Source organism: Tupaia chinensis, unplaced genomic scaffold (genome assembly GCF_000334495.1).
Source record: "Tupaia chinensis unplaced genomic scaffold, TupChi_1.0 Scaffold000112_1, whole genome shotgun sequence".
In the NCBI taxonomy this organism is placed as follows: Eukaryota; Metazoa; Chordata; class Mammalia; order Scandentia; family Tupaiidae; genus Tupaia; species Tupaia belangeri.
In genome coordinates this window covers 2,731,064-2,746,138 of record NW_006159576.1, presented here as the reverse complement: position 1 = coordinate 2,746,138, position 15,075 = coordinate 2,731,064, and the positions used below count along the sequence as shown (strand labels likewise).

The 15,075-nt window shown below is 39.2% G+C and overlaps 1 protein-coding gene across 8 annotated transcripts in view; it reads left to right on the top strand.

The window, feature by feature from the left end:
- The window catches only part of SMG7 (SMG7 nonsense mediated mRNA decay factor), a 94,744-nt gene that overhangs the window by 51,858 nt on the left and 27,811 nt on the right, over positions 1–15,075 (top strand). For all 8 annotated transcript variants that reach the window (XM_006143875.3, XM_006143874.3, XM_006143876.3 and 5 more), the window contains exons 3-7: positions 467–584; positions 2,804–2,936; positions 12,153–12,324; positions 13,490–13,561; positions 14,716–14,866. In XM_006143875.3, the coding sequence (XP_006143937.1) occupies positions 467–584; positions 2,804–2,936; positions 12,153–12,324; positions 13,490–13,561; positions 14,716–14,866 (646 nt within the window). The remainder of the gene's footprint in view (positions 1–466; positions 585–2,803; positions 2,937–12,152; positions 12,325–13,489; positions 13,562–14,715; positions 14,867–15,075) is intronic.

Below are 15,075 nucleotides of genomic sequence, written 5' to 3'. Positions count from 1 at the left end.
GCTTCAAAATAAAAAGGAGAAAGCTACTTTGGACACAAAGAGATACAGTTCTGAGAGAAAACAGACCCCCTTGGCAGCCCATATGGCATCCTATGATATGAATAGGTAAAGTTTCAAACCAAAGGCTCAAGGTGAGCCATTGAGCCATTCTTTTATAATTTCAGAGCTAAAAGAAAAATATGAAACATTTTAAACCAGATTTAGTTGTTAACCAAAAGGTGGAAGTCATTTGAAAAGTAGTATTGGGTCTCCAGCAATGTCATGCATTTTGTATAGAAAAACACATTGTAGAAAAGCATGTCATGACCTTCCCCACCCTAATAGTATAAAATGTATGTAGCAATCTGAAATAAAATAAATGTAGAACAGGCTTTGCTTTGGTGATTGGAGAGGCAAGGAGGGGAGGGTGTGATATAGTGGTTTTAATTAACTGTTTATCTCCTGTTGTTTTTGTTTTGTTACTCAGATTCTAAGCTGGGTCCAGCTGAGGTCTGGACATCCAGGCAAGCTCTGCAGGACCTGTACCAGAAAATGCTAGTTACAGATTTGGAGTACGCTTTAGACAAGAAAGTAGAACAGGATCTGTAAGTATTATCATTTGGAATGTCCCCTGTAAGATCAAGAATCTCACCAAGACATTAAAACAGTTTGGTTATTTGGTTTTTAACTTGTATCAGAGTTAGCTTTTCGATGGAAAGATGCCCTAATATTTGTGTTTTTTTTTTTTTTTTTTTTTCAAAATATCTGGTCATTGGCATTATTTCAGATACAGTCTTTGGAGGTAAGAGGAAAAATGTTTAGAATTAAATCTTAGATCATTAGGACAACTCAGGGCATATCAAAAATATATAAAAATGTGTGTGTATGTGTAAGTCTGTGTGTATGAATACTAAAAATGTTTGGATTCTTTGTATTCAGTCCTAATTTAAGCCATGATTTATTTATTTATTATTTATTGGAGAGGTTTTTGCTATAGGGCATGTACGCTCGCCAGAAAGACAGAGAGACCAAAAGCGAGAAATCACCCCCCTGGGGGGATGGCCATTCCACAGTCCTTTCTCCTCCATTCTCTTCTTGGGATCTTGGGCATCACACACACACACAAGCGCCTGGTGTGAGTTTAAGCCCCAGGTCTGGGACTTGAACTGCTGTTGAGTACATGAGAGTCCAGCGACATAGCCATTACGCCAGTTGTTGTAAGCCATGATTTTTTTTTTTTTTTTAAAGAAAATTTGAAAAGTGGGCTTTTAGAAAAATCTTTCATTGGTAAATGTCATTTTTGTAAATTTCTCTGACAGGAAAACATTTGCATTGTAAGGAAAGTTCTTCTTAATCACATAAGTCACTATTTCTTTTTTTCCCCTAGTAAAACTAAAGAGAGTTTGTGTATTTAGGCTATTCTACTTGTTCTTTTTATGAGGGGTGAAATGCAGATAACCACATTCCCAAGTGAGTAAATAAATGCCTTCCAAGGAAGACTTTGCCTTGTAAATTGGAACAGGGACATTTATTTAACCTGATAGAAATGTAAATATCAACTAAATACAAATATTCTGTCTAATAATGCTGATTACCCTAAGTTATAGTGAGATTCGTTTTTCTTACCTTTCTATACCTTTCCTAGATACTTTATATTTTTAGGAAATCCAGTAATAGAGCTAAATCAGTCACAGCTCATGTCTGTAATAACTAGAGTCAGGGACAAGATGTCATCCGAAATGCTGGAGCAGCGATTGTGTTCCTAAGTCACTGAGAAATCTAGTGTTCTAGACCTCATACATTGACCTTGATCAAGAATTAGGGACTTTCCAGGTGGTTAATAAGCCCTTTATCTGTGTTTGCTTTCTTTAATTAACCCAGTAATGTCTTCTAGTTCGTTTCCCTGTGATTTCCTAGAGAGAAACTGTGTATCTCACTATAACTAAATTTGAATTGATTCTCTATATATCTTGATTAGTGAAAGATATTTTATAATAGATTTAGGCACACTGTATTTCAGCAATGTATTGTTTCTTTTCTTTTTTTTTTTTTTTTAAGAGCTTTTTGCTATAGGGCACATATGCTTGCTGGAGAGATAGAGAGACAAATAGTGAGAAATCACCCCCTGGGGGAATGGCCATGCCACAGTCCCTTTTCCTCCATTCTCCTCTTGGGATTTTGGGCACACACATGCTCCTGGAGTGAGTTTTAAGCTGCCAGGTCCAGGACTTGAACCATGGTTGACCGTGTGGAAGTCCAACAGCATAACCATTACACTATCTGCTGGTCCCTTATTTTTTATTTTAAATAGCCAAAATTGAAATATGATTTATATTTCAAACTCTATATAGAAGATTTTTATCCCAAGCAAATAAACAGAACCGTTAAGTAGGAATGGGACTGACTGCTGTGGGAAATAACTTCAGGAAATAAGAGATAAGGTCTAATATTTACAAAGCTTTTTTTTCCCCCCTAAACATGTTATTCGATGGAGTACAATAAATTATTTTTGGCACATTGTATAGAAATTTGTTAATAGCTTATTTTCACATTGATTTTGCCCCCTGTAGTTCTGATTTTGTATTGGGATTCCTAAATAGGCTCTAACTCTAATAGCTCTAAAATATTAGAAGCTACAGTCTGGTTTTTCGAACATCTGGTAAGTGTTTACTATGGTCAGTTGTAAATAAATGAATAACATTAATGCAGGTTTACTGTCTAGTGTGTTATAATTATAACAAACAGTTCTTTCTTGTTCTCAGGGGGACCAGTGTCTGCCCAGTGAGTCACTGCTATACCAAATAGAATTACATTTTGTTTTCAGCTGGAACCATGCCTTTAAGAATCAGATCACAACACTACAAGGCCAGGCAAAGAATCGAGCAAACCCGAATCGGAGTGAAGTTCAGGCAAACCTTTCTCTGTTCCTGGAGGCAGCTAGTGGCTTCTATACTCAGGTGAGTGCAGCATCGCATCCCAATTGTCCTAGTAGTTAATGGTAAATATTTTATTCCTTGCATTTTTTGTTCATGTACGTACTTGGTATAATTGTTCTATAGGCCATTTAGGGGTTGGTTACCTTAATCTCAGATGATTAGAAGTGTCCCAAATTGTTTATCATAAGGCTTTCTTTTTTTAAAGAATTATTTTATTCAATTTTATTCATCATCATTTTTTTGGTGGGGGAGGGAAATTTTATTGTAGGGCGTGTGTGCTTGCTGAAGAGATGGAGTGAGACAGAGAAACAGAAAGCAAGAAATAACCCCTGAGAGGGGATGATCATGTTGCAACCCTTTCGCCTTCATTCTCCTCTTGGGATTTTGGGCACACAAACACATACACACATACGCACACACACGCACCTGGCATTAGTTTCAAGTTGCTGAGTCTAGGACTTGAACCACGGTCAGCTATGTGGGAGTCCAGCAATATAACCATTATGCCATCTGCGGGTACCCATCATTTTTTTTTAATTTGACCAGAGAGAGAGAGAAAGTAAGAAAGCAAGCCACCAGGTCCAGGACTCAAACCAAACCATGATCAGCCATGTGAGAGTCTAGTATCTTTTTTTTTTTTTTTGAGAGGTTTTTGCTATAGGGTGCATGTGCTCGCCATTGAGACAGAAATCACCCCCTGGGGGAATGGCCACACCACAATCTCTCCTCCTCCATTCTCCTCTCAGGATCTTGGCACGCATGCACACGCACCCAGCGTGAGTTTAAGCCACCGGGTCCAGGACTCGAACCATGGTCGACTACATGGGAGTCCAGTGACATAGCCATTATCATGCCTATTGCTGGTCCCGAGTCCAGCATCTTAACCACCATGCCACCTGCTGGCTCTTACAAGAACTTTAAAAATATAAATGCTCTCCTCTTTAAAAGGTTTTTGTTTTGATTTACAAGATGGAGGTATGACTGTAGGAATATGAAAGGGTTAACGAAAGCAGAGACAGAGAAACAGTGGAAAGTGTCTGTCACAAGTAGTGTTAGAGCAAATGTGAATTCATAGGTCTGGCTATAGTCATTATATAAGGCATAGCTATGTTGTACCAGATAAAAATAGTAAAAACATGTAATATCAAGTTTATTTCTTATTGCTTTTCTTTCTTTCTTTCTCTTTTAATTTGCTACAGGGCTCATATGCTAGCCAGGGAGAGAGAAGGGGGAGAAAGTGAGAACCACCCCCTAGGAGGGAGGGCCATGTCACAGACCTTTCTCCATTCTCCTTTTGGTATTTTGGAACATGTATGTGCATGTGCCCAGAGTGTTTTTTAAGCCACCAGGTCCAGGACTCAAACTGTGCAGTTGGCCATGTGGGATTCAGCCACCTTAACCTCCACACAAACCAGCTGGCCCTCGAGTGAATTTCTAGTATATATACGTGGAATTCTTTTTTTTTGGTGGGGGGGGGTAGCAGTTTTTGCTATAGCGTGTATGCACTCGCCAGAACGAGAGAGAAAGTGAGAAATCCCCCCCAGGGGGGATGGCCATGCCACAGTCCCTTCTCCTCCATTCTTTTCTTGGGATCTTGGGCATGCACGCACATGTGCCTGGTGTGAGTTTAAGCCACCGGTTCCGGGGCTCAAACTGCAGTCAAACTACATGAGAATCCGGAGACATAGCCATTACGTCAACTTCTGGTCCCTATACATGGGATTATATCTGGATGTTATTAATGTTATTAAACATAAGAAGTAAAGTAACTTTTCCTCATTGAATAATAAGCATATTATTCGCTGTACTCACAGACTTTTCTTTGGTTACATCCTGAGATAACTTCCAAGTCAGGCAAGATAAATGAATAAATTTTTATTTCTGACCTCGGAATTTTCTTTACTGTAGGAAAATCCTTTAGAATATTCTTATTTCATCCCTCATCCCTTTGTAGTGGCATTTGTAATGTAATTATTTAAAAATTTCATATGTACACATAGATATACAAATACACCATATGATATTAATAATACAAAATTTTGAGCATCTTGCACCAAAAGAAGTCTTTGACGGGTTCTCCCTTTCCTACTTATTGACCATTGCTACCAGTATTTTGGCTTCATTTTGATTTTACCGATTCTTTTTTTTTTTTTGGAGAGGTTTTTGCTGTAGGGTGCGTGCGCTTGCCAGAAAGACAGAGACAGAAAGCAAGAAATCATCCCCCAGGGGGGATGGCCACGCTGCAATCCCTTCTCCTCCTTTCTCCTCTCAGGGTCTTGATCATGCATGTGCACACATCCGGCGTGAGTTTAAGCCACCGGGTCCAGGACTCGAATTGTAGTCGACTCCATGGGAGTTCAGTGACATAGCCATTACGCTAACTGCTGGTCCCAATTTAACAGTTCTTTGAAGGAAAAAAGAACTGGGCCAGCTCCTGGTGATTGAGGTGTCTGGATCCCACTTGACTGACCACCATAGTTCAAGTCTCTGACCTGATGACTTAAGAAACATAGGAGCACTGTGCTTGCTTACCTGAGTCCCACAAGGGAGGAAAGAAGAGAAGGGATTGCATGTGACCATTTCCTATGGATAGTGCTTTTTCCTCTCCTCTTGCTCTGTCTCTTTGTCTGTGTCAGGCTCATGTGCCCTCTAGGGAAAAAAAAAAAAGAAAGAAAGAAAGAATCTGATCTGTGTAGGGGAACATAGCAGATAACTATCATGGAGATTATGCTTTATTTAGACTAAAGCATTTTTTGCAGTTCAACATTAAAAGAATTCAAATATGGTTCTTTTCAAAATTTATTTTAAAATTTATGCCACCTTTTAGCAGTAAAAGTTGATATTTTGGAGAGAAAGTACTTCTAGAGAGAAAAGGATTATCGTGCGACTTAACTGCTCCTTAAAGCTGATGTTAATGATGCGTTCATTTTTCAAAAGCCTAGTATGTGTGAGAGTAGGACTAGATGCTGAGGATTTGTGGTGGAGGGTGGGGAATGAACCAGAATCTCTACCTTCAAGGAAATACTCAGTGTAAATGAAAAGATAGATAAGTTTAACAGATACTTTTTTTTTTTAATTTTCTCATTGTAGAAATTATACTTATTAGTTTTCAGAAGTTTGAAAATTGTACAAATTTCTAAAAGATTTTCAATAATCCTTCCCATTCAGGATAAATCGGCACTTTAATATATATCCTTCCAGTGTTCTTATTCTTTTTTATATATTTATGTTTTTTATTATATCCAGACACTGTATGTCCAGTCTTGTATATGCTTTATAAATACAAGTTTAATTACTTAATACTTTGATGAGCATTTTTGTATATATAGCATTTTCTTTACTGTTGGATTATTTGATACTGGGGGCAGGAGGGAAGTGTTGGAGCTGGCTCTGTTGGAGGGAGACGGAAAGCAGGCACTCTGTGTTGAAGTTTCTTCCTTTCATAGAGGAGGGAGAGGGAAGGACAGATCCCAACAGAGTCTTACTACTGTCTTACCCCCAGCTTTCTAGCCGCCCTGGTTTACTCACCCAGTATGTTCAGAGCAACCTGGGATCCAAACCCTGTGCCTTCTGTTAATGGCTTTAGTATATAGCACAGTGGTACCCTACCACCCCCACCACTGCAGCTGGGCCTGCAGTACCTTTTTGTAATAGCTATTATACACATTGGTTTGTCATCTTGAAAAAAAAAAATCCTTAATCTTTTTTATGATATGATATACATATGACACATTTTCAAGAGTTTAAGTAGACACTGGTAAATCAAAACAAAACAAATCTGTAAGAAAGTAAAGCAAGAATTATCATAGAGCCATGTTATTTGTAAAAGCAGTTTATTAGCAGATGAATAATAGAATCACTCAGATGTTTCAAAAATGATTTCATAAAGGAAAATATATGGGTAATTTAATTTTGTAATTAGTTTTTTGAGATTTTTATAATCATTTGCATTTCATAAGCACTGGTTACATTTCATAAATTATAACAGCTGTAGATAAGCACCAGTAAACTTCCTTCTCCCACTTTGTTAATTAGATTTTTCATATGTCAGCATTAGTAGGACTTTTCACTTTTATTTTTACATTTTCTTGGTTTGACAATTAAAATAATTTGGGCCCTTCAGTTGCTCAGTGGTTAAGGCAGCTGGATCCCACATGGGTGGCTGCCGGTTTGAGTCCAGTCACTTGAAAAGCATGCCGGGAACATGTGTGCCTGCCCCAAATCCTAAGAGGATAATGGAGAAGGAATTGTGGTGTGGTCCTCCACCCTGGGGGGGTGGGTGCTTCCTCTCTCTCTCTCTCTCTCTCTCTCTCTCTCAGAGCATATGTACCCTATACCAAAAAAGAAAAGAAAAACACAATAGTTTATGGTGTTATGTTTTGTACCTGTTTCTTGTTATGCAGGACAGAATTAGCCATCATGTTGAGGAAATAGATTAATTTCAGATTTTTGGATGACCTTATGGGCTTAAGTGAATTTTGAATTTTATTTTATTTATTTCCTCCGTGAGAGAGAGACCTACAGAGATAAGAATTCACAAGAGTCCTCATCCTGCCATCTACCTGCAGTCCCAGCTGGCCCCCATCGTAGGTATACCTGTATACCTGACATGCTCAGGGAAGTCGCTGGACCAGACACACGACCTTTCCCATGCGGGTCCAGCCACATTATCACTGACCCACCACCTGGCTTGCAGTTTTGAATTTCAGTCTTAGTGTAGTTGCAAGCTACTGGAGAATAAGCAAAGGAGTAATATGATCAAGTTTGTATTTTTAAATGATTACCCTGGAATTGGGATCAAGACTGAATGTTAGGATGCTCCTGTAATAATGAAAATAAAGAATGGCTGGACTTTTGAAGGATAGCCAGTAGGACTTCCTCTGATGAATCGAATTGGACCATGGAATCCAAAGTATAACCTCTGGTAATCAGCTTGAGCAGTTACTGAATGGTTTTGCTGTTTACTGAGATAGGGAACACTAGGAGGAAGGCAACTTTGTCTGTTGTTTGAGTTCTAGGTAGCGATGTCCAGTGGCAGTAAGGGGGCCGGCATGTTGGCATCGTGGTTGAGGCTCTGGACTCCCACATGGCTGACCACAGTTCAAGTCCTGAACCTGGCAGCTTCCTTTCTCATACTCCCTTTCTCTCTGTCTGTCTCTCTCTGGTCAAAATAGAAGAATAATGATAATAAATAAAATTTAAAATAAATCTTAAAAAAAAAAAAGGATAAATAAGCATGGAGTCCAGTGGAAAGGTCAAGGCCAGAGTAAGTTTTATGATTACAGTACAGAATCCTGACCTAGATAGGAGCAGGTTTAGCATAAGAGGAGCCACCATTGGCAATAGGAAATGGGAAGAGAGGTGCCTCGGAATTCAAAAGTCATCTTAATAAGGAGAGGGCAGTGACTGACTCTGCTGAGTGTTGCTGGTAACACCATAGAATGAAGCAGCAGTCTTGTTTTCTAAAACAATGGGAGCTCAAAAGGAAGCGTTATATTAAATTTCTGTATTGGTATAAAAGGTAATATTTTACATCATCATAATCAATCCTTTGTTGGTGTGTAGAGAAGTGGCATAGTGTGAAGATCACTGGAATGGAAATTCAGAAACTGTCTTAGCTCTACTGTAGTGCTGTGGCCGTTCAGGCAAGTCACTGACCTCAGTGACACTTAGCTTCCTGATCTGTCAAGAGTAGAGTGGACAAGTGCTCAGATTCCATTTCCAGTTTTAGAATCCTGTGATTGGAGTTTGGGAAGAACATGAGGTATTAATCATTCAGTGTATAGTCTTGGGAATGTTGCCTGGTCAATACTTCTCTGTAATGAAGTAACTAACTTCTTATCTCAGTACCCCATCTAGATGTAGGAAACCACTGCTAAGTAAAGAATATCAGGGTCAACCCATATAAAAGTAGGTAGGATAGGGAACCAGCAGTTAGGGTAATGGCTATGTCGCTGGACTCCCACGTAGTCGACCGCGGTTCGTGTCCCGGACCCGGTGGCTTAAAACTCACGCCGGGCGCGTGTGCGTGCGTGCCCAAGATCCCGAGAGGAGAATGGAGGAGAAGGGAATGTGGCTGTGCCCATCCCCCCTGGGGGGTGATTTCTCGCTTTCTGTCTCTATGTCTCTCTCTGTCTGTCTGGCAAGCGCACGCGCCCTACAGTGAAAATCTCTCCAAAAAAAAAAAAAAAAGTAGGTAGGATATAGTTTTCACAGAGTAATTACCAAATACAGTTTTATTCAGCTTATGAAGCATCCGTTCCTCTTCCTTAGTTCTACCTTTTTATTGCCTCTGAGCCAAATAGAGTTTTTTCCCAGAATCCTTGAGCCAGCAGGAGCTTTACTGTGTAATAGCTCGACCTAGAACTTCTGAATCAGGTAGAAATTTTATTTCAAGATACTCACTCTACATGATGTCCCAGCCATGTTTGATACACTGTGATCGTTCTTCTTGTTAGATGTTCAAACTTGCCTAGTTTTCCAGTCTAAGTCCAGAACTCCATTCTGTATCCTCTATTTCTTTCTGTCACCTCTCACAGTTGTTTGTTTTTTGCTTTTTTAAAAAAAATTTATTTTGTTTTGTTTTTATTGTTTGTTCCTTTTCTGTACTTCATGTCTTTTCTTTTTCTTGGCTTTAAGAAGTCTGGACATCTGGAACCAGCAGTTAGCATAATGGCTATGTCGCTGGATTTCCACGTAGTCGACCGCGGTTTGAGTCCTGGACCTGGTGGCTTAAATCTCACTCCGGGCGCGTGTGCGTGCGTGCCCAAGATCCCAAGAGGAAAATGGAGGAGAAGGGATTGTGGCATAACCATGCCCCCCTGGGGGGTGATTTCCTGCTTCCTGTCTCTCTGTCTCTCTCTCTCTGTCTGGCGAGCGCACGTGCCCTATAGCAAAAACCTCTCCAAAAAAAAAGAAGTCTGGACATCAGCTTGTTTGTCCAATTTTATGTCAGTAAGTTTCTTCTTTCTTCCCATAAGAAATGTCCAGGTACAAGTGAAGATGAAGTAGATAATTCCTGGGTGTCATAAGAAATGGTACACAGAATTTATATTCAGATGTGGAGGTGGTTTTCACTTTAGGGAAAAAATGGCTCATCTTAAATCCTTCTGAGTCAAGTCCTTAGGGTGTCTTACTTCAGGTTCTGAATTCTGTACGTGTTTGGAAGAGTGGGGACAGAATCAAGGCATTTCTAAATCTGTAACCGTAGTCAAATCATTTGATATTTCTGTTGCTTTCACATCCTCATCTGAAAAATGGAGCTTTATACCTATATATATTGTGTTGCTGCTAGTTTGTCAGAGAATAAAGTAAGACAAGTGGTGTCAAGAAATTAGGGAATGAAGCTTACTACCCATGTAGAATATTCTTGTTGGCTTATGCAGTGTATCATTTTCTCCCCACCCCCTGCCACTTTTCTCTTCATCCCCCTTTCTGTGCCTCTCTTTCATCTCTCCTCTTTTTATACGTGACTTGCCCATTTGGATGCAAGCTCTTTAAGGACACAGATTTTCTTATTTATCTTGTATCTGTTGCTTACCATAGAGTAACCAAATATTTGGATAAATATAATAATACTTGAATGACTGTACTTTTAAGTAAATATTTGAATAAATGAGAATAGAATGTGAAAAACTATGTTTGTGTCAAGAATTAAACTCTTGGTGATCAAGATAGGAGAAAAGCCCTTGGATGAAGGAAACTGAAAAGGAGTAGTTGGAGAGCTACAGAGGCCTAGAAAAGCTCAGTGCTCAACCATAAGATCAGCTGTTTTAAATGTAGCAGAGACTCAATAAGGTAATGACCCAAGGAGCTAGCAGGTGGCATGGTGGTTAAGGAGCTGGACTCCCACATGGCCGACTCAAAGTCCCAGACCTGGCGGCTTGCTTTCTCACACTCTCTCTCTCTGGTGAGTTCATGTGCCCTGTAGCAAATTAAATAATAATAATAGATAAAATTAAATAAATCTTTATTAAGAAAGTTGATGACTGAAAAGTGTTCACTGTACTTGGCTAGTAGGTAACTCGTTGTTAGATTGACAGCTGTTTCAGAGACAGGTAGTAGTAGGTGGTGGGGGCAGGAGGTGAGAGGGTTATGTGAAAGCCAGGTCATAATGATCAAGGAGCAAATAGAAGTTGAGAAAACAGAGACAGAAAGAGTAGACTCTTGAAGGAGTTTGATCGAAAAGAGGAAGAGCCATTAGGAGATTATTAAAAAGAAATTTTATGTCAAGGAAGAATGTTTTTGGTTCTGTTTTACTTTTTGTTCTTGTTTTCTGTGGGAGATACTCAATGTTTATACGTCATAGCAAGGAAGCATGGGAGGTTGAAAGTAGATGCAAGAATGAGGGCAGTGACAGCCAGGAGACAAAAGAATGGAGTAAGAGGCATGTACGGCAGAGAAGTTAGCTGCGTAAGAGGAAGAGCTCCCTCCTACTTAAGGGGAGAAAGAGAGGGCCAGAATGGGACCAGCAGTTATCATGATGGCTATGTTGCTGGACTCCCACGTAGTCGACCGCGGTTCAAGTCCTGGACCTGGTGGCTTAAACTCACGCCAGGCACATGTGCGTGTGTGCCCAAGATCCCAAGAGGAGAAAGGAGGAGAAGGGATTGAGGCATGGCCATCCCCCATGGGGGGTGATTTCTCACTTTCAGTCTGTCTGTCTTTCTGGCAAGCGTATGCGCCCTATAGCAAAAACCTCTCCAAAAAATTAAAAAGAATGGATAGTCTTAATAAGGTCTGTACTACTGTGGCATCTGTTGGTATACAAAGCATTGGAGAACAGCTTAAGAAATCTCAGGAAATGCCTGAAGGCTGACAACCACCTGGGCTTGCATTTAAGTCATTTGAAACCCACTAATCTTTAAAGGGTTTTGTGTGTTTTTGAGAGAAATAGATAATTAATTTCACATATTTTTTGCTTTTCTTTGCTTGGTGAATGTGTGTGCAAACCCTGTTTAGGTAAATAATCTTAAAAATGTTGCCAAGTAAAATATATCAGGGTCATCCTATATAAATGCTCATTCTAGATTACTCTGATACTCGAGAATGAAAATAATAATTAATGATACTGGTTAACTATGAAAAATTACCACATTTTCATATGGTTCTTATTCAGGTCTCAGCAGTATGTGATATTAGATACATATCTTATAGCATATGGACTTTACAATTAGAACACTTCCGACTTCCCAGTTCTGGCTTAGTACTAAATCTTGCTCATTTTTTTCCTTTTAGTTATTACAAGAACTGTGTACAGTGTTTAATGTAGATTTACCATGCCGTGTGAAGTCTTCCCAGTTGGGAATTATCAGCAATAAACAGACGCATACCAGCGCCATAGTGAAGCCACAGTCTAGCTCCTGTTCCTATATCTGCCAGCACTGCCTCGTCCACCTTGGAGACATTGGTGAGCCTTTGGTGTGAAGGAATTGTTGATAAATTCGCCCTTTTCTTTGAAGGAGTCAGAGAACTCCTTTTCCTTTAAACTGAGCATGCACACACAATTGAGATTGTCATAGAGGAAACAAAAATGTGTTTTAAGGAAATTAGGATTTCTCAGTGTTTTGGGGATTGGTAAAGAGTCTTGAAGGAAATAACTTTTATCTTAAGATGTATGCAAGTGTAGGCAAATAATAAACAGCAAAGAGTAATCAGTCGTAAATTTTTCAGAGTGATGCTGTAATATTTCCTAAATTAAAGTCTGTATCCTTTGGAATAAATGGGTTTTGTAAATCACTCCTTCCTAAACTAGATTGCCGTCTACCTACCAGTGCACTAAAAGTTCATTTTAACTTTTGCTTCTTTTTAAAATGTGTGTTTTCCTTTATATGTATTTTATCTGAAACATTATATAACTTACTTATTCTTGTTCATTCCTTTAAGGTGAGCTAAAAAGGTTATAAAACAAATTAACTATAGGATTATGTTTCGTTTGTCCTCAAATAACAAGGAATGAAGAACATTACTGCTTTTAAGTTGGAAGATGTGAGAATGTTTCTTAATGCCATAAATCAGTGACTCCGTGAAGGGGGTCACATCACAGTAAGCAGTGAGTGCTGCAGGGCGACTCAGTGAGTGTGTTTAGGTTGTTTTGCTTTAAATGTATTCTCTGCACACACATACTTAGTATTGCAATAGGTATGAGACATTTTTCAAAATCACTTTATAAGATATTGAAGAAATACATAATTTTCAGATCATATTGTATAGTGTTTTTTGTTTTGTTTTGTTTTTAAGTGCCATATAACTCACCCCTTCTTGTGGGCCGGCTCCAGGTCACCAGCATAGTCCATAGTGGGAGCTGGTGGTGCATGACACTGGAGGACCTGAAAGTGGGGGCTAGGTAAGCTTTCACATTGGTTCCATGCTGAATGTCCACGTAGGGAAGACCGGACACTTCACACATAATCCTATAGTTAATTTGTTTTAAAGTATTTTCTGTCTTTAATGATCTTAAAATAACTTTAATGTCTTTATTATCTTTAGAATTTAGAACTATAGCTGTTTTGGAAATACTGCCCTGCTGTTTTTTTGTTTTGTTTTTCCATACTAAAATATCTTTTTCTTCTCAGCTCGATACAGAAACCAGACCAGCCAGGCAGAGTCTTATTACAGGCATGCAGCTCAGCTTGTCCCCTCCAATGGTGAGTGGGACTGTCAACTTGAGGTTGACTCTGACTCTGTTCTTCATTGCAATATGGCAAATAAATCAAGGTTCAACTTTCAAGTTTTCTCGAGAGCAATAGATGTGTTTTTGTAGTGAGTGGCATATTTTCCTCTTAACTGTGTATTCCATGTAACTGGAAAATAGTGTCGTTTGTTTTTTACGTAGAGACTACTCTTATTACCAGTAAAGCAATATAAATAGACTTTCTTATTGCTTCTACCGCTCTGGCATCCATAATTGCTTTTAGAATAATTATCTCTTAATGCCATCATTTTCCACCTTGAACAATGATCTAGTACCTCAAAGCTAGTACATTGGTCTATTGATGGCCCCAAAGTAGGCATTAGTAGTCATTCTTGAATTAAAGAGATTGCAGAAGTTTAGCAGGATGACTCATTCTCGTTAAGCCTCATTGAAATTCCTTTCTTATTAAAAAACTAATTTATTTATTTATTTATTTATTTATTTATTTTGCCAGGAGGAGTATGCACTTGGCCAGAGAGAGATAGAGAGATAGAGAGATAGCCTCCCCTCCATCCCCACACCTCCAGTGGAGCATTGTTACACCACAGTCCTTTTTTCTCCATGTCTCCATCCCATCAGGATACTCGTACACATGTGCTTGGCATATTTCTCAAGTCAGCAGGGCTGAGATTCGAACCACAGACAGCTGTGTGAGATCCAGCTCTCCATACACAATGCTTTAACCGCTGCTCCATGGGACTAGCCTGAAATTCCTTTAATTTCTAGAAGGAGACTAAATCAGGGGTGACAGTCTGGTCTACACTGTGTCTGTGACTGCTTTTACACCACAGTGGTAGAGTTGAATGGTTGTTACAGAGACCTTTTGGCCCGCAACACTAAAAATATTTACTACCTAGCCCTTCTGAAGCTTTATTTGATCATATAATGGTCTCTACCCAGATTATATGACTGTCCAATCTTCACACGAGAGTATCATTGCCCAAGTGTGCTGTTTCATATTGTGCCCATTTGTAATGAGGTAGTCACGAGTCTACCTTATAAAATACTCCCTACTATTAATTTGATATTTTAAAACTGACTATTTATATTCTAATAGAAGACTTTGCAGTTCTTGGGTTACGTTAGAATCTTAACTTTCTCCTGTAGGTCAGCCTTACAATCAGTTGGCTATCTTAGCTTCTTCCAAAGGAGACCATCTGACCACAATTTTCTACTACTGCAGAAGCATTGCTGTGAAGTTCCCTTTCCCAGCTGCCTCCACTAATCTACAAAAAGCACTTTCTAAAGCACTGGAAAGGTAGGGTAACTTTTTTCCGAGAGGACTTCGTGTAACCTGGAGCCTTAACCTCTCCGATTTTGGGTATATGGAAATAATAACCAGTTAATATGTTTCTCATCTCTAAGTGTCTCATTTCTAAACGTGTAGATATATCATAATTGTTTTGTGTAAAGTCCTTAATTTCAACCAGTGTCTGACTTGTTCCCTGTACAAGAGTGTCCTGCTGA